Source organism: Diadema antillarum, unplaced genomic scaffold, assembly GCF_040938485.1.
Source record: "Diadema antillarum isolate AM-2024a unplaced genomic scaffold, OU_Dant_1.0 seq00001845_RagTag, whole genome shotgun sequence".
In the NCBI taxonomy this organism is placed as follows: Eukaryota; Metazoa; Echinodermata; class Echinoidea; order Diadematoida; family Diadematidae; genus Diadema; species Diadema antillarum.
Window position 1 is genome coordinate 51750 of NW_027272517.1, and position 19918 is coordinate 71667.

General features: G+C 39.3%; 1 protein-coding gene across 1 annotated transcript in view; it reads left to right on the forward strand.

Annotated features, from left to right (window-relative positions):
• The first annotated feature begins 4320 nt into the window (after window positions 1–4320).
• LOC139712708 (polyamine-transporting ATPase 13A3-like) overlaps window positions 4321–19918 on the forward strand; it is a 56705-nt gene continuing 41107 nt past the window's right edge. The window contains exons 1-2 of the mRNA XM_071624511.1: window positions 4321–4377; window positions 11043–11213. Of these exons, the coding sequence (XP_071480612.1) occupies window positions 4321–4377; window positions 11043–11213 (228 nt within the window). The remainder of the gene's footprint in view (window positions 4378–11042; window positions 11214–19918) is intronic.

The following is a 19918-nucleotide window of genomic DNA, read 5'->3' on the forward strand; positions in this document are numbered from 1 at the left end:
TTACTCTGCAAGCCGCTCTTGAGATAGACAGTGATGTCAATGGTTATAAAACAAAAACCTATTAGACCACATTAAAACAAAAAATGCATGATTATATACTTAATTACAATGAAACAATTGCCAGAAAAGAAAAAATAACCAATTGACTTGTGGTTAGAAATGTGAAACTCATATTGACGGCATAAGATATGATCAGTGCTGCTCTGTAGGATGCGAATCAATGAAAATCCACCAGTCTCTGACTGATGTGATGTGTTACTTTCTACAATAGCAATTGAACAATAATAAAATAGAATAAAAAATAAACCACAAGGAAGACAAGAGAACAGCCTCTTCACACAGTGAAGCACGCCCTTCTTGTCTGTGTGATGTTTAGGCATGGCACTAGATAGAAAGTTTGTTGAGGAAACATTTGCCATATATGGAAAGGAAAACATTACAGTATACAAGATTCAAAGGGAGGATGAAGGGTAGATGAAAACATCAAGACATGGAGACAGACAAACAAACAGACAGAATTTAAATGTCACTTGACTATACTTAATGTGGGAGAAACTGGACTGTAGTAATCAGACAGTGCCAGATGAAGGATGCTAAGTGAAATGCAAATATGTAAATTGTTGCCAGGGTTGATTGGGGGGGGGGGGGGGGGGGGAGCAGAGACATTAATACTAGATTTGTGTAGATTGTGTCCAAGGGTTGCCAGTATCTACCTCCTGTATGTCCCACTGTGTAAACCAGCCCCGCCCCCTTATACCATATTCGGCTAATCCAGCAGAATACTGAGTCAAAGTAGCTTGGTAGTGTAGGTTTCCAGTCTTACAGTAATATCCATGTATAGTGATTGGTAGAGCATCCAACAAAGTGTTAATGATTTTTGTAGTCTTTAAGTCAGAGTAGACTTCTTTTTTTTTGTGGTATTCCATTACATTACAAGTAACTTCCATCCAAATGTACTATAGAACAGGAAAAAAAATATGGTATACCGTATACCATATTTTTTTTCCTGTTCTATAGTACATTTGGATGGAAGTTACTTGTAATGTAATGGAAAAGACATGACTATAAAATTAAAACAAACTAAGATAGACTTTAGTCTGGTTTCAACTCTACTTGCAATAAAACATCAACTGTGGAAGAGCACTCAGAAAAAATAAAACAAGGTCAGACTTAAATCAACTCTACTTGCAAGACTGAACTCAAGAAGGGAGCTACATAACATTCGTCCATTTAAATGTAAAACTTATACGCTGGACAGTAGGAATTCCTTTTCTCTAAAGAGCAGGGCAACAATAGATTTCTTCCTGGGAAAGGCATGAGGATTGTGTTATACTGTTGTGTCTGCCAGTTGTCTCGCCCCCATCCCCACCTCTCTGTTGACCCCCCCTTTTTTTTTCCCCCGGAGACCTCATCCTGTTCTTGTTCCAAGAGTACACCCCTCAAAATCTGAAAAGAGGGAATGGTAAAGGACCTTGGACATTGTTATCCAGAGTTTACCGTCCCTTTTGTGTGTTCGGGGGGGGGGGGGGGGGGGGGGGGGGGAGGGCAGAGCTCCTCTCTTGCAGGTCAGTTTCTGGCAGTACTGTGTTATCGATTAAACAGGACACGACCTTGCCTCTTCCAGAGAATCGCAGATTTCATCAGAGTGCTACCATGTCCTGATTACAAACTGTGGTAATCAAGAGGTACAGTCTGACACTTTAGCTGCTGGCTTCAAGTTGTCGAGAGCGAGCCCCGTTTCTCTCTGAGCTCTTGCTACCCTCGAATTGTGCGTCTGATTGATTTGGCACTTCCGTAGTTCATTCTTATCGTCGAGTGAGTGAGACACAAGAGGGAAAACATTCAGTACTGCAGGAACCGAGCGCCAGTGAAGAGACGTGGATGTTTCTCCTCTTTCGCGTCATCTCTAGGCTCGTTGTCTGGAGAGTTGATTAGACGGAAACTTCTGTGATAGGACATCAATGTAAGTTGGTTATTATGGCCGTGTCAGCGATTGGGAAATCTACGTGTAATCCATCTTAGAACTGCTGGTTTGTCTGTGACTTCTGTTGGAAGACCATTTCAAGGAATATTGAAAAGAATATATATATTTGACTTCAATGTATAGTTATATATATTTAGTTAGGGGACTTGCACCCCAACTTATATATTCCTGGCACCACTTGATCATGATTATAATCAGCTAAAGCTGTGTGCATGGTCTATAAACTTTTAGTATTAGGAAATAAATAACCAGTGTCAGTATCGGTGCTTAAAGCTTTGTATGGTCCAGACTGAATGATCTGGAAAATATTTTACTGTGAATTTCTCGTCTTTGGAGATGGTACCAGTCACATTTGTAAGTCTCATGTGTGCAGATTTATCCAAAGACAATTTCCAAATGCTAATTGTGAAATAGATACAAGAGCAGCAAATGCAATTTAACATGATCATTTGATATCTATACTCTATAGTGTACCATATTAAAAGCCTTTTTCTTTTTGAGTTTCTTGAGTTGTTTTCTTTAATGCTCAAGACATATTCAGTGTCAGGATTTATACATCAATGCAATATCCAGTTCTACTTTAAAGGACAAGTCCACCTTCATATACATAAGGATTGAGAGAATGCAGTAATATTACTAGAACACGTCAGTGAAAGTTTGAGGAAATTGGACAATCCATTCAAAAGTTATGAATATTTTAAGTGTCTGCGCAGTCACTGCTGGAAGAGAAGACTACTACAGTGTATGATGTCGCATGCGTACAACTATATAAGGAAAATAAAAAGAGAATTTCACAAAACGTTACTTTTTGAATAAAGAGCACATTTCTTCGACTTGCTACTGACGTATGTTAAGGGTAATATCATTCCCCCTGCCTTCTGAAAGAGAGAAGTCGAGTGTTCTTTTGTTATGCGAGAAAAATGGAAATATGTTGAATTTTCTTTATTCTTTCTTTATATCGTTGTACTCATGTGACATCACAAGCTATAGTAGTCTTTTCATTCAGCCGTGACTGAGCAGAAACTTACAAAATTCGTAACTTTTGAACGGATCGTCCAATTTTGCTCAAACTCTCACTGATATGTTCTCCTGACATTGCTGCATTCACTCAACCCATATGTCTATGAAAGTGAACTTGTCCTTTAAAGGTAGGGGATACCTTTTGCAGACCTCCCAAAATGCAGCAAAACATTAAATATGAACCTCAGGGGACTTGCTTAGGACACTGCTTAGAAATTTGGAAGTCAACAATTATCTAAAATTTGAATAATGCACAAAACTCAACTACTCAGTAGTTCTGTGTGTCAGCCACACTTAAGCCTTTTTGTTGCATTCTTCTGTATTTGTGATCTATAAACACAAATCTAAAAGTACAAGAGCTGATTTAATAACATATAGAGTGTGTGGTAAGAATGTATATATAGAAATGTTTGTAAGTGTTGATGAACTTTCCTCACAAAATATACATAATGGACACACATGCAGTACATGGGTCTGCAAAGGTAGCCTAGTAATGTACTGGAATTTACGGTGAGCCCCGAAAACAATTCAATTCAAAATCTAACCGTCAAAAAAATGTACTAAATGTTACCTTCCACTTTCAATACTTTATGGGAGTTTCTAAAATGATATTCTCTTCAACATACCACTGTATTTATACAACTCTTCATTTAAGGCGTGCAAATGGGATTCCCTACCTTTAAAGCATTATTTTCAGATTCAGATTCAGATTTCAGATACAAGATCAGCTTTTGTAGTGAGAGAACTTGAAAACAGAAGCACATTTGAGACCTTGTGTTTGTTGGACTATAACTGTACTTTTTTACATTGTTCTTTATTCTGAAATTGTTATGCTCTTACAGCAGTTATGACAACCAGACTCTACCTCTGCACATCAGATATTAATTTGTTTGATAATATGAGTAGAGCTGTTAAAATACTATGTGATTGAAATTTTGATATATTTTGTATCACTTCAAAATGAAGGGGTAGGGAGTTATTCACAAGTGCATAGGTAGGGAGCTCGAGACAGATGAAACAAACAAACAAACAAACAGATTCATGTCACAAATGCCATTTAAGAGCATTGTGTGACACACATCCATCCTTCTGTTCTCATAGGAGATATCAGAGTGTACTTAAGCACTGGTTGACTATTTCTTCAAATTGATGAAGAACTTGGATTTGTCCCTTTTAACCGAGCAAAGCATGTACACCACATACTGTAGTGTGCTCTGTCAGAGTAGAAAGGAAATCTTTAGTGTAAATTCAGCAGTAATGAAAATTCTTTCCATCTTTTGTTTCATGTGTGTGCATGTAGCCTGTACAAGAGGGCTATGTCAGGCTGTGGCTCAGACAAGGTGAAGATCGCTGAGGAGCGCAATGAAACACTGGTGAGTATGTCCTTATAAAATCTGCTTCCAGACTGAAGAATTTATGGGTGTATATCTGCTGGTATATATTTTGTCATCGTATGTTGTATGTTTGCCATAGGGCCTATATAGTTTGTGAGCATACAGTTGTATTGTTAATCACAAATTTTGACGTGTTCAACCAATGATATCGAGTGGTAATATCTTATACATGTATCAAGAGCCACAGGGATAGAATGAGAAATAAGTATTGAAATTAAGAAATTGGAAAAAAAAAATGAAAGTAAAAAAATGTATTGAAATGAGGATAAGTAGTATGCCCTTTGTGAAGCATAATATTTCCCACTATGGAGACTAACACATGTACCTGCACCTGTACATTGCATATAATGTGTAATGGTACAATAGGCAATATTTTGACATGTTGATAATTGCAGAAACATCAGCTGACTCACAAAATTTGCAAAAAGCAATCATTCAGGAATTATGCTGCGGTATACACACAGTATTTGAAACATGTTTCTTATCATGTAATAGAGTTTTAGATATTATGGGACTCTTCAGATGCTGAAACGAGTTTAACCGCTGAGTGCAAACCACAAATGACATTCCATACAATTCTCATGACGTATGTGCGAATGTCGTGTTATCATTGCTGAAGTACAGTGCTCATGTTACGTACACGGAGAACACGCGACGTATAAATGCAAACAACGCATTTTTTTAAAGTAATCATGGGAGAAAATATACCCAGGGAGAGGTGGGAGCTGTCTTAAATAGGAAACTTTGTTTTTCTTTCCTGTATTTCTCCTTTATTTTTCTCTCTTTTCTCTATTGTGTGCATGCCTTGAGTTTTTCTTAGGACCTATCTCCACTATTAAAGCATTATTATCATTATTTTTTTTTGCAGTTTCTCCAACACATAATCTCGAGTTTCAAATGTAATTTGGGCATACTTTAGATTCATTTTAAGTGTATTCTTCGTTTTTTTTTGTACATCAAATATTTCTTTCTCTTTGCTAGTCTTTAATTTCTTTTTAACTATATAGTTGTTGATAATTGTTTGATGTTTAAATGTATGCTACGATTTTGATTTGTAGAAAACGTAGGTCATACATCCCCAAACATGCGCTAAACGTTCGTGAGAATGTCTCAAAAGGTACGCGAACAGTTTGCGGTTACTTCGTAAAATGATCTGAAAAACTTCGCAGATTTCGCGAAACATTCTCCAAAGTTTTGGGATCTGTTTGGGGTTTCACGAACATTTTGCGAACATCGCGCGTGTCTTGCGAAGGTCTTGCACATATGTCGAGGCTTTAAAGACACTTTTGAGAACAAATCACGAGCAAATCATGACCAAGTGTGCGGAAAAGGTTCGCAAAAACTTTTGAAATTTTTTGAAATTCTCGCCGAAGTAAAAACGACATTTGCAAACAATTGACGACGTTTCCAAACTCTCACGTTCGTTTGGCGATCTTTTGCAGACTAAAATACGAATGTTGGATTTTGCCATTCTCGTCCTTCGCAAATTGTTCGCGTGCTCCGTGAAATCACACCTTTATGAAAAAGGGAGCTTTGATGTACGCCATTTGTACAATGTATGCTATAAAGGGTAATATTATCCCCCTTGCATCCTGAAATGGTAAGTCAAGGGCACTTTCATTGTACTAGAAAAATGAATATATTTTTGATTTTTATGTGTTTTCATTTTATTTTTTCTGTACTGTGATATCACCGACTGTGGCAATCTTCCTATACGACAATGATATCACAATGATTGAACGAAAATTTCTATAAAACCCTTTACTTTTTTAACAAATGTTCTGGATGCTCGTCAAATTTGAGCGATGGGTCCTAAACTGATATTTGTGCATTTATTGAATCCCCATATTTGGAGTAAATCCTCTTTAATAAGACCTGGTATCATTGGGATTAATGGGTGGCCCGATTTATTTGCTTCCCATTGAGGTACATTCAAAGACCATGAATAGCACTCATGGTCAGGCTACAAATGTATGTGTGCCATCAAAGGGTACGCTCATCGCGAACGGTTGACTCAGGGAGGTGTTTCCCACCTGGTGCATGCCCCCCTTTATTTTTTGTAAAAACAAAAGAAATAAAAAGACAAAAATGAAATGAAACCCATAAGTGGCACCAGAAATATTTTTGCACCCCCCCCCCCCCCTCTTTACAGAATTCCTGGATCCGCCCCTGGTATCCCCACACTACAGGGTCTTTATAGGACTTTCTCTGTTTTACGGGGCCATAAAGACCTGGGGGGTGTTTCACAAAGCCGTTCTTAAAGTTGAAAAGGACTTAAGAACGACTGGTGATCAGTTCTTGTGAACTGTGGGGGGGGGGGCAACTGGTGCATGCCCCCCTTTATTTTTTGTAAAAACAAAAGAAATAAAAAGACAAAAATGAAATGAAACCCATAAGTGGCACCAGAAATATTTTTGCACCCCCCCCCCCCCCCCTCTTTACAGAATTCCTGGATCCGCCCCTGGTATCCCCACACTACAGGGTCTTTATAGGACTTTCTCTGTTTTAGGGGGCCATAAAGACCTGGGGGGTGTTTCACAAAGCCGTTCTTAAAGTTGAAAATGACTTAAGAACGACTGGTGATCAGTTCTTGTGCTGAATTACTGCGATTCTGACATAGAGCTGCATTGATACAGCTGTATGGATTTTGATAAGTATAGCACATAAGAACTGATCACCAGTTGGTCTTAAGTCCTTCTCAACTTTAAGAACGGCTTTGTGAAACACCCCCCTGGTGTAGTGTTGTCTGTCAACCCACAAGTTGACTTTCTTTCTGTTGTAGTTTTTAAATCTCACATCTTGATGTTACAAGAACCAACCAACTTGTAAGCCAAGATCAATACAAATGTAGGAAGATAACAAAACATACACATCTGTTGGTGTCATCAAATTCTGAGATCAGTGACAATTTGTATGAAATGTTTACATAGATAATAAAAACTGTTGGTACCTCAAAAGTTTCCCTGAATTTCCTTGTCTTGGTTTGTGTTTCACGTTAAGGTACGTTGTCTGTGAGAATTACTCGCCCCAAAGTGCTCTCATGTCTTAGTAATCATGCAATAATGGTTTCGTACCAGAGCACAGCGTCGATAAATATTGTACGAAACCACTGACTGCGACCAGCAGCGTGCAGCCCATTGTACGCATAGCTAACTGCGACCAGCAGCCCCATACGCATAGCGTAATGGGGCTTCGCATTGTAGCATTCAGGATCATGACAGAATTAGTATCGCGGGTAAATGTCAACTTAAAATCCAAAAATTTTGTCGATTTGAAGACTTACCAATTAAGTTGAAGTATTGAAAACAGGCTTCGAATAACGTTTGGTTCTGCCAATAGTCCCTTTCTTTTCGAATTGATGACTGAATGTGACTCGATCGAGAGGACCTTGGGAGAGCTACATACACTGACTACTACGGCCAGCGCATGCGCACACAAACATCTTATCCGTTGATGGATTTGCAGGGTTCGAAATTGGCGATGGTCCGCTGGCCATTGACCACCCAAAATCACGTCGGACTAGCGAAAAATCGAAAAATTCTGAAGTTACTAGTCCGTCTGGCTAGCCAAAATATTGCTTCAGTGTCAAAATTGATTCTAAGTAGTCCGCCTGGCTGGTTAAAAAAAAAAGTTAAGTGCGACCCCTGATTTGAAATTTGTGCGCATGTGATGTGTTCGCATGCACTGGCTGTAGTATTCAGTGTACAGGTAGCTCTCCCAAGGTCCTCTCGGCCGAGTCTTATTCAGTCATCAATTCGAACAGAAAGGGACTATAGGAAGAACCAAACGTTGCCCGAAGCCTGTTTTCAATACTTCACCTTAATTGGTAAGTCTTCAAATTGAAGAATTTTTGGGATTTTAAGTTGACATTTATCCTGCGATACTAAATCTGTCATGATCCTGAATGCTACAATGCGAAGCCCGATTACGCTATGCGTATGGGACTGCTGGTTGCTATGCGTATGGGGCTGCTGGTCGCAGTTAATTGCATGATTACTAAGACATGAGAGCACTTTAGGGCGAGTAAGTCTCACAGTGTTAGTTATATGAAAGGTACTTTAACCTGAAACACAAACTAAGACAAGGAAATTCAAGGAAACTTTTGAGGTACCAAAACTTTTTATTATCTTTAACCCATTCGGGACAAGTCCCAAGTACATACTTGGGCATGTGTGTATGGGAAATGCGTGTTGTAGCAAAGTCAGTCCGTCCTCAACGGGGTAATGCTTTTTGCATTAGTTTGCTGTCAGGAAGCAGGCATCTCACATGAAAACTGTGATCAAATGTGAATTAGATCAATTGCCAAACTGTCCACAGTGTTCATGAAGGCCATCTTTTTTATGTGTCCATGGAGTGGATTGCTTTTACACAAGTCGTGACTACCCTGGTATATTGTGAGGCAAATAATCATTTCTGTGACCTGAAGAGCAATGGCAATGAACAAATGCGATACCTCCTGATGTTTTTGAAATTCTAGATCCCAACTGAAAAATAACACCAGTAGTATTTGAACAACACCATGTGGTATTGAAAGTGGACAATATATGTGGTTTTTCTTGGCAGAGTTATTTGTGCAGGTCCTTTTGAGCAGTGAGAATCCACATTATATGTAGTTCATGATGGTACAATCAATACATGTACTATGTATGACTGTGTCCTACGGTTTACTGCCCAAGTACAGATTCTTCTACCATTTCTTTTGAAGTCTTTGTCGCAGTACTGGTTTTGTTTTGTCAATGTTCATCAAAAGTGTGATACAAATACCAAAGTGCTACTTGATCTCTACTTCTACAAGATGATCTGTACCTAAAAGAAGAGCAGGGCTTAAAGGGACTGTACAGTACTGGCTGACGTGGGGATTCATGTTTTGAACATTCCTAAGTGAGATAATGAGAAACCTCGTATGAAATATGAAAGAGCATGTAATTTTAAGTAGGATTCAACATTTATTTAGAAGATGAAAATTGGCTTTCAAATGGCTGAGATATCCAAAAAAGTGATAATAATAAAAGGCTACAGGCCACGCCTTTTATTAGGATCTCTTTGTTTCACCTTGTTTTTACTCAGCCATTTCAAAACCGATTTTCATCAAATAAACTTTTGATACCCCTTAGAATTGCATGCTCTTTGACATCTCATAGAGTGGTTTCTGAATATCTCGCAAAATGTTTAAAGCTAAATCCTCACCTCCACCAGAACTGTACACACCCTTTAACTGTTCCTTTTCCCTTTGTAAAGTGATTTATGACAAAGTTGCAAAGATGAAGAAGAGATACATTGTAATATCAGTACTTTTGTCATGTGAAATGCTTCCTCAAGTAGAGTCGTTGAAACTTGTTTATTAGGCAAGTGATTTCACGATTCGCACTTCAGTGAAACTCAGGTATCATCTTCAATATGTGCCTCCAGAGCCATAGGATCCGAGTTCAGTTCCGGAGGTTAACTGAGCAATGTTGTGTGTCACCGTCCCCTCTAATAAGAGGCAAAACACTCTGTCCCTCAGATCGGACATAAAATGGAGGTCCCTAGTGTGAGAGAGCAGGGAGGTGGGAAGAAATGCATAATATAAAAGGTCCTGAGCACTTCATTCATTCATTGCAAAGAGCAGGGTGCATGACCCTGTGAAGTGGTCCTGCCTCACATCCAAAGTGTGGACTCGATGGAATACCAGTTAATGCGGCTGAATAGGGGCTATCCAGCCATCTCAGATGGAAATTGAAACAACCAAAGGAAAAATGAATTGCAAATGAATACTTCCTGATACTTAGTGATAGGAGAGTTTGATATTGTATCAGAAATCTATGCACAACCTTTTCTCTTGCGAGCCACAAAGCTTATGAAATCTGCTTCAGACTGTGCTTGAACAAAAGATTCACTATTTAAAAAGCTGCTATTAAAACATGAGCAGAAATTTGCAAATTATTCAGATCACATCAAAGAATGGTTGATATAATTTTAGATACATTGTGGAACTTGTTCGTTCACTTACACTCCATAGTAGCTCAAACAGAATTCAGTCAATTTTGACAATATGATTAGAATTTCATGCTTCATATAGTCTGCTTTCATCATGTTTGCCACAAAAAAAAAAAATTTGTCAACTGTTCAAGTGAAAAACAAAGCAAGAAAGTGTTTTGAAAATAATGTTAAAGTTCATTGCTAATGTGCCATCTTCTTCTTTTTCTAGGATAATGGTCACTACTTTTTTCTTTTCCTTTTTTTTTGGGGGGGGGGGGCGGAAGGCAGTACAGATGTAGTAGGTTATGACAGTACAATGTCAGAATTGACTATCGTCGCCAGTTTCTGTTTGTCACAATTCTTTCTCCTTGTCGAATTTTCCTTTGATAATATTGTTCTACGTATTTAATCTCATTTGATAGTTTATGAGACTTATGTGGACTATCCATAAGCACTGTTGAAATACATGTAATCCTTATCTCATTTTTTGCATCCCCATGTATTAATGTCAGTCTGTCTCTCACCATTTTTTATTATCCCTCTCCCCATCTCTTTCTTTCTCTTATTCTTTCTCATACACAAACATGTACCGATTCAATGCTGCTGACCTTTCCTCTCTATGCCCCCTCCCCCTCCTTCTCCCCCCCCCCCCCCCTTTCCCTGATTGACCCTTTCTAAAACTCCAGTACTGCTCCGGTTACAAGCGCAGTCTGCCCAGGACGGTGCTGGTGTACATCCTGGGCTTCTTGACCGCTGGCTTCTTCCTGCTGGTCATCTACTACTGGCGGCCGGACTGGGGCCTCAAGCTGACCCACTACCGAAGTCCATTCAGCGAGGCCGATGCTGTTCTCCTCCAGGTGAGGAAGAAAAAATTGTTGGTTTTGTTTTCACACTTGAGGCGTCGATCCTCTTTTTTGTGTCACATTTTCTCCAGAGCTGACATTGTCGGTGACAGTAACATGAACAAAAGTTGCACAGAATCGATGTCATACCAGTCGCAACCTGAAGTGCTCCAGAAATTTGTTTGCTTTGTTCAGGTTCGTGCAGGTGCAACATATGTAGGAATACATATTCAGTTGCCTTCTAATGCTGCTGCACATTTTTCATGTGAATTTATTTTCATGGCCATGATGTCCATATCATGATTTGTTTTTGAAACATATTATGCAAGTTTTTCTCATCAGCTAATTGCTGCATCTGATGCTCAATCGTAACATGTACAATTGTAGTTAGGATGTTAAAGGCAATCGGTCGTCGCAGGCGATTCGCAGCTCAGTAGAAATGCACGACAAGCTGCTCCTCCCGTTATTGTACCCCCGTACGTACCGAATGCCGAACACGACGCTACGCAGCGCACCAGCGAAAACCAGATGGGGCACGAGAGCCGTGCGAGCCGTCCACTGTAATTTCAAAATGGACGCCCGAATACCTACCGAATGGGGCCGAATGGGTGCACGCACAAAACCGCACAACAGCCATGTGCATGAAAATCTCTCCTACGGGTCCCCGTCGCGACACAACAGTAGAGCTGTGTGGTGTACGTACGTACGTATCTGGCTGCAGTCTCTGTTTATTTGCACTATGGTGCCAATTTCAGCAATCTAAGCAATAATATTTTAAAATGTCTGAAAATATTATATAACAATATTTTAAATCATTCATATATTACGTTGTTTAATATTTGGTATTTATAAATATGCTTTGATGAAGAAATATTAAAACTCTAAACTTCATGTATAGCAAGTTGCAATGCTCATGGCCATATGGCGGGTTGTTTTGATCTCATTGGCAATTGTCATGTCTGCTGCGTCAGCTGTGTTACAGTATGTTGGGCCGGATCGGAACATAACAAAGTTGGTATAAAGTCGTCGGTACCGGTATGTCAATATCAATAATGTGTGTGGTATGCGTGTACTGTTTCGGATTAGCCTTGGCTTTGGTTTAGTAATGAAACCTCACAATGGAGATCAAAACAGCCGTCCAACTCGAGTAAAACGTATCTACTTGTTTGACGCTATCGACGAGTGGAGAACGCAGAGAGACGTGTTCTTAGCATGCTTAGGACAGGGAGGTTTCCTCTCACCTCCCTGCTTAGGACAAGTAAGAGACCAGTGGCAGAGGGGGAAGCTTCAGCGTCAGCGTGCCGATGAAAAATTTGCTTTCCACTTGCTGGAGTTGCATGAACAGTTATGCAGGAATTTAGAATGTGCAAATTCGTGTTACGGCATGCACGGTGGAATTGTAATGCCACGGCCAATCAAGCAACCCCAGCTGACCAAGTCAACAACTTCAAGGAATCCAGATCCAGATGATGTGTAAGTAACGTTAGAAGTCTATACATGAATCAATGATTGAAGTGGAATGACTTTTTCTAATCTATCTTTAACTGCTAGGGCCTTTGCGTTTCATCGACAAGTAGGCCTATTTTTCTATGTATAATTCCGCGAAAAACTTCTCTAAGTTCTCATTTATGTCAAATTATGATAACGCCGTAATCGAAATGACATTTGCTGGGTCAGTTTATCGCTTCTTAAAAACTGACCCAGCAGTAGGCAGCAAATGTCATTAGTCAGGGAATCGCAAGTAGTGGTAAGTTTTTTGTCATCACAGTATTGAGAATTTAAATTATTTCATGTGCAAATGTAGAATCTAGATAGATACAGAGAGGTCACTTTCCTGAGCAGCTAGCGTCAACAATCCAGGTTAAATTTGCATAGCCAGATTTCATGGCTGCGATTCAAATACTGTTTCTCCCCATTGATTTAACTGTATAGCAAAGTCTCCTCTTTCATCATATTTAGGGGCCCTACATTTTAAGTTTGGTTAAGGAATTTTCATAAAGATTGTAATTTTCATAAGCTTGGCAAAAGTTTCAGGCATCTATGTTGCATTTATAGTCAAACTTCCAATGCATTTGGTCCAATAATTTGAAACCAAATTCAAGTGACCCAGTGAAGTGTACATCTTTTCATGTGAATTTCTACAAGTATGTTGAAATGTAAATTCTGAAGAAAAAAAAAATTGATCCTTTACAGTTGAAATTCGTTAAAGTTTGGTTACACCGACAGTGTCAGGTCAGTGGTAGTAACTACAGAGTTACAGTAGTGTACGTACAATACCCTTGTACGTGAAAGTTACAGTTTTATTTACCTTCACATCTTCATATAGGAGTGTCTAATAGGGATGTTGATTGGTGTGGAAGTTGTTGATGAACAACAGTTCATAAGAATCCATTGTTTTAATTCTAATACAGATATTGGTCATAGGTCAAGGGGCAATATGAACCTATCAGTTTGTAACATGCTAATATGTACAGGTATGAGCTTCATCAAGTACGATTAATTGGTATCCGTGGCACATCCCTTATTTGTTGATCAAAGGTACGCCTCTGATTGGTATTTTAATCAGTGTTTGGTAGAAAGCTAACCCATTACAATGGCCTTGCGATGTTACACTGAGTTGACTATGGACAAAGGTCTACTGTCCGCGATTTTCATTAATTTGTAGGGCATTTTTCACACATAACCTCAAATACTGATACCTGTGATAGGTTTATTTATAATGGTTATCCTTCACACTGTATTGTTGAGACAATAGTGTTCTGTTTGTTTGTGTAAGAGGGAGATAGACAATAATTTCTTTATGCTCCTGTCTGAAGAAGGCATTACATCTTATTTGTCATGTACTTATCTATGAGTTTTAATGTTCACTTTGTGTGTGTGTGTGTGTCTTTTTTTTTAAGATTATGCACACCAGGCTAAGCTGACAGAACTATAACTGTGAGTTTACCTAGTCAAATGAAAGGGTTTCGGCATTGCTTCTTACATATAGTATATTCCAGGCAGGTGATACAACGCTCACCTTCTTCATATTAGTTAGTAAAACAATGAAGAGTGCAAAAATACTGCATAAATGTGCAGTGCAACTGTGGCCGTTGGCCGTTGGCCCTGCACGGGCACAGTCGCTTCCCCGTCCTGAATTTATGTACACACGCCAGGGCAAGTACATGATACAGGCAGGGTCTCCGACCCAATCGTCCGCGTTCAGAATAGACAACTCGGCGGTAATATCCGCTACCCATGACGATGTGTCATCGTCCATGATGGCCACCCTATCTATTATAATGTGGTCTGCACTCACTAATCTGATCTGATCTGATGATTACAGTATAGTTGACGAGTGACGACGATCGACGATGCGATGGAGAGAATGCGTAGACGTACGAAGTATACGCAGCTAGCTACTAGCTCATGCGAACATCACTCACAGTACACAAAACGTACTGTCCCGCGCTCAGCAAGCGATCGCGAGCAATCGAGATACTATAGCGCGATACATTGCTTTAGGGATGTCTTGCGCACACACACATTTCGCTTCGTAGAAACTTCGGAAGCGAGTTTACGTGCTGCCGCCCGCGGCTGAAATATGTCCATGTATCCTCGCGACTGGGTGTCTTTAAGCATCACCCAACAAGCCTGTGGAAAAAGCATTGACTGCTGTAGAGTATAATGCAGTCAGTAGGTAGTCTGCCCAAACCGGCAAGTTACCTGAATACCAATATGTGAAAACAGTGACAGTGACCTTGCTATATGTCTGATTGTATTATTGGACATGGTGGTGCTTATAACATGATGTCTTTTTTAGACAACTTTTTAAACAGGCACACTATGCAGTCAGGTTTCTACAAAATGTTGGGCTCTGCCCCTATAAAATGCCATTTCCCCCCTTGAACCCATTACCTGCCAGAATGTGGTATCCCCTTCAGAAAGTCTATTATATGCAACATACGGTATAGTGGTTATTTCAGCAATCTTGTAGCTAACAGGTTAAACGAATATTTATATACTGAATATACAAGAAAGTATATATTAATTGAGAGGATGATGGTGTGTAAATTTAGCAGTCCCAGTGCTGTAGAACCAAAAATGCTCATGAAAATTCTTGTCTGCACTATGTGCATTGAATGCCAGTGACTTCGCAAAAATGTCATGCCACGAAAAAGGCGGTTGGTTGGCTCCGATTAGCGAAAATTTGAAATCTCATGTCATGGAAATATCTTGCTTTACAGCATGCCTTATTGCACTGACTGGAATATCTGTGAAGATGTGAATATTTGATTTAAAAAAAGAATGCACCCAAACATTTCAAATGCTACAGCAAGTGATATCTGTGTCATTGAACCAAAGCGGTATCATGGTATACGTGTTCTGGATGTTGGTTAAAACACTCGATGACTCATTACCACAGCTGTGTTATCTGGCTGGTTCTCACTTTCACTTATCTGTTACCTTGGCATCAATGCTAAATTTTTTCCACAACTTTCTCTGTTATTGAAGTAGATCCGTCCTTTGTTTGAATTGACGTGAGCATGGGCAAGCTGTCATTGCAGTTTTATTGCAATCCTGCAGATAAGTAGACTATACCAGGTATCGTAAGAATGAAGGGAATTTGATACAGTTCAAGGGCACAAACTCATTTTCTGCAAGAGTAACAGCAAAAAACATCCGTGTTACTTTTCCCTTGCATCCTGTAGTATTGTACCAGTAGCATTCAAGAGTCATCTTTTTCTTTTTCCTTTTTTTTTGTTGTTGGACATAACGGTTTTTGGTGTGTGTATTTATCTGCTTTATCTCCATAAATCAGTGATTGATTATAGTTGATAGCCAGGTACAGAAAGATGCATGTTTGGAATAGCTGTTGAACAATTTAGAAATCCCCTAATAATGGCATGTTTGATACCAAAATATGGTCACCTTTGAGTGTCAATTTGTTTGCAAAGGTGGAATTCTGTGGAGTTAACCATGATTTTTTGTGATATAATTTTTGTAGGGGTATGATAAGCAGTGAACTGCACTTGATTTCTCTTGCATATAATGTGCGTGTGCATCACCAAACCTACAAATATGTGTACAGGTTAATTTTTCAGCTGGCTGATAATGTGTGTTTGAGGCTAACAAGGTCTATAAAGTCTTCTTTACTCAGTCCTTATTATTTGTAGATTTGCATGCCAGCTTGGAAGTATGAAATTATCTAAGTCAGTTTAGACATTTTTGGATGCTTTTGCGAGAGCCGCATTAGTAGAGAATACTTTTGCTTTCTTTTTCCACCCTTGTGATGCAAGCATGCAAATTTTATCTGACAACCAGTAAAAACAATTGCAAATAACTTTTTAGATAATTCAGCAATTTTCAATTGTAGCATTGAAACTTTGAAGTTAAAATCAGGAACAGAATCCTCAATAAGAATGCCAAGTTTCAGAATGATCTGGTAACCTTTTCCTGGAAATTGTTGTCAAGAGTTTTACATCCTTTAATCGCAAACAGAGTATGGGCTGAGTCCAAGCACTTTAGGAGACCTTCAACTTTGTCGCTAGTTTTTTCTCTCTCTTTACCTCTGCCAAGGGAGGAGGTTATGTTTTCATTACCGTTGGTTTGTTTGTTTGTTAATAGTTACGGAGTAGTTTGTGTGTTTGTCCGTGTGCAAAATAACTCAAAAAGTTGTGCATGGATTTGGATGAAACTTGCAGGAAAGGTTGAGAATGACACAAGGAACAGATGTCGAAATTTTGGTAGTGGTCCAGAAATTTAAAGGATTTTTGATATTTTGGCAGGAAGGGTCAATGAACTTGGAAGTTCAAGCTGCGCATTTTTGAGGTTTTATATACGCGCTCTAAAGTGCGTGCTCTAGTTTCTGCTAGGGCGAGGCGATTGGGAAATCGGGCAATTTTTCAGCATGTATAACTATGGGTGGAAATCTCACCTCTCTATGGAAGAGCCCAAAGAGCTTTTCCCAGTGGTGGAGAGGACAAAAATCTCTTTGGGAAGAGCAAGATCATTGGTGGAAAGCAGAGACTCCAACCCTCCCGTTTTCGACGGGAGATCTCCCGCCGAAAGCCCATTTTCGCAAAATCTCCCGTTCTCCCGTTTGAGATTTGATTTCTCCCGCCCTGGCTCTGTGTCTCCCGGTGGAAAGGATTTCTTACTATTGCTATCGTATGCAAATAAGCCTTTAATAGGAACTTCGCGCTTCGCACACATCAACTTGGAGTCTCCCGTTTGTTAGGGGTTTCGGGCGGGAGAATCTCCAGATCAGAAGGTGCTTCGGGTTGGAGTCTCTGGGAAAGTAGCTGCTGGGCGGAGGTCTGCGCTCTCAGATTGTTTTTCTAGTTTCTTAAATGTTTTCGCAATTTCACTTTCCTGGAGACTGGATTTTGTTTCACCTGTTGCAATGGGTTAATAGGAATGTCCAATTTTGGCATGTTATTATCTCAAGTTGGAAAGGCTAGAGACTCTTTTCTTTTAGATTTGACCCAGACTGCGAAACCTGTTGTGACTTTTGTTGTTAGTTTTGTGATGCAAGGTCACAATTATCATTGGTCAGTCAACGACAGAAAATGGCAACCATTTCCTGTGACAGATGAGATTGTAAACATTTTGATTTCTTTTACCGAAATAACCTTGAAGTACAGATCCAACTTTTTGTATGTTACAATCCATAGTAAGATGGAATTTAACAAGGTCCATTGAATATATATCCCCCCCCCTCCCAAAAAAAAAGGAAAAACAAAACAGACATCATAAACTTGCCTTTTTCACAATTTCAACCAAAATTTAAGGCTAGGTGTTGATATAATAAATGCATATATTAGAAAATTACATGAACCTCCTTGTATTTGTTCTCTCATACAGTAATGCTCTGAGAAATCATTAAAGAGATTTCAGGTCAATAATGCTGCTTGGAGTTTTATATGTTAATGTAGGTCTTCTATTTTTCCATTTACACCCCCCCCCCCCCCCCTCTTGCCACTGCACTTTGGTGATCATGTTATGATTGTTAAAAAATGTTTAAAGCAATGCCAGGTGCAATTGTAGATTACAGATTTGTAGGACCGGTAGTGTAAGAACACATCACATGTCTTTTCAGTTGTTACACAAGAGATTATAAAATCTGATTTCTATACCCCCCCCCCCCAAGTTTGTTATGGTTATGATGTTAACTTTATACATTTATAATGTTTACAGGTACTGGGAGTATTATTCCTCCAGCTATAAAGTTTTAGGAGGAATTGTTTAATCAGCTTGTTTACCAGAGCTGGCCGTTCGTTGCACTTCAACTTCAGTTTGCCTTTCTCGAATATTGCCTCACTAGTACATGAAAGTGATGAAACACAGTATTCTACCCCAACAGACTTCTTATTCAATGTACTCTTCAGCCCAGCAAAGAGAACATGATCAGAATGCTTTGAAAGACCCATTTTACTGCCTGCTATACTACATGGTTTGGATCTTTGTGTCATATACATTGTAGTTCAAGGAGTTGTCATGTTTCATTTGTTTGCAGGATGTTGATTATCTCATCAGTAGACAAGTAGCAGTTACCGTACAGTGGCAATAGTGTAAACAGATAGACTCTGGATCGGAGGGAAAACATTTCCAGAGACCTACAACTATAGAAGTGTATTCTGACATTTGGACCTTGACCACTCTATTTGACTGGATTTTTTCTTTTGTATCAATTGTACAAGACCATATTTACTTGCAGAAAGCCATACATGGAAGAATGGTTACATTGAAGTGGCATGGACCATACACTCGTACCTGCACCAACAGCAAACACCGCTTTGGTGCTAGTCTGGAAACCCTTTGCACGCACCGCCTTTTGTTTAGCCTATTTTGCTTGTTCCCACATGTAGCTTTCATACCCATGTCTTCCAAATCCTAGAATTCGGCTGGTTGAAGTTTTTCATAATCGTAGCTCTGCCAATATCTTCACTGTATGCCAATAACACAGAATAATTTTTGCATTGAAGTGGTTTTTTTTTTTCTTTGTTTAAGGGTGCATTTCCCCATCTTATGTTTATGATATGACAGACCCAAGACTTAGACAAGTATTTGGTATTGTCTTTTAGCACTTCTTTTTCTCCGACTGAGTCTATTTCCCTACCTCTTTTGCAACATGATGGGCCTTTATAAAGTTGAAAGTTTCATCTCCATACAGGTTCTTCTGTTGATACCAAAGTTTGAATTGGGGAAATTTGTACAGATAGGTGCCTAGTTCTTGTGTTTGTTTTGTTTTGTTTTGTTTTTGCTCTCGTGAGTTCTTCCAGGGGTCACGCTTAACTGTTTTTTAAAACTAGCCAGGTGGACTTTTGATATCTAAATCTGTGGTAATCACTTAGTTAAAGGGGGTGGACAGGGTTATGCACTCCTGAGATCGAAGATAGTAGTAGGCCTAGTACTGCCAGAGTGCTATGTATACAATGTTGTTTCCCTTGGAAATCACAATAAGAGGGCTGTGTGCTTAGCTCTTAAAAGTGAGCGCACATTGGTTTAGAAATAGATCGATGTGACTTTAGTAGATAAGGCGGGAGTGTGATAGCAAAAACAGATTTCTGTCACTACAGGAAGTTGTGTGTACATGTGCTTGAATTAAAGGGACTTTTCAGACCAGTTTACACTACAGTTTGCAATGTTTCAAATGACCTCAGCTTTGAAACCGTTAAAGTAAACGGTTGTAAAGCTACATGTAGTACTACACTTGAAATGTAAACCAACTTGTTTGC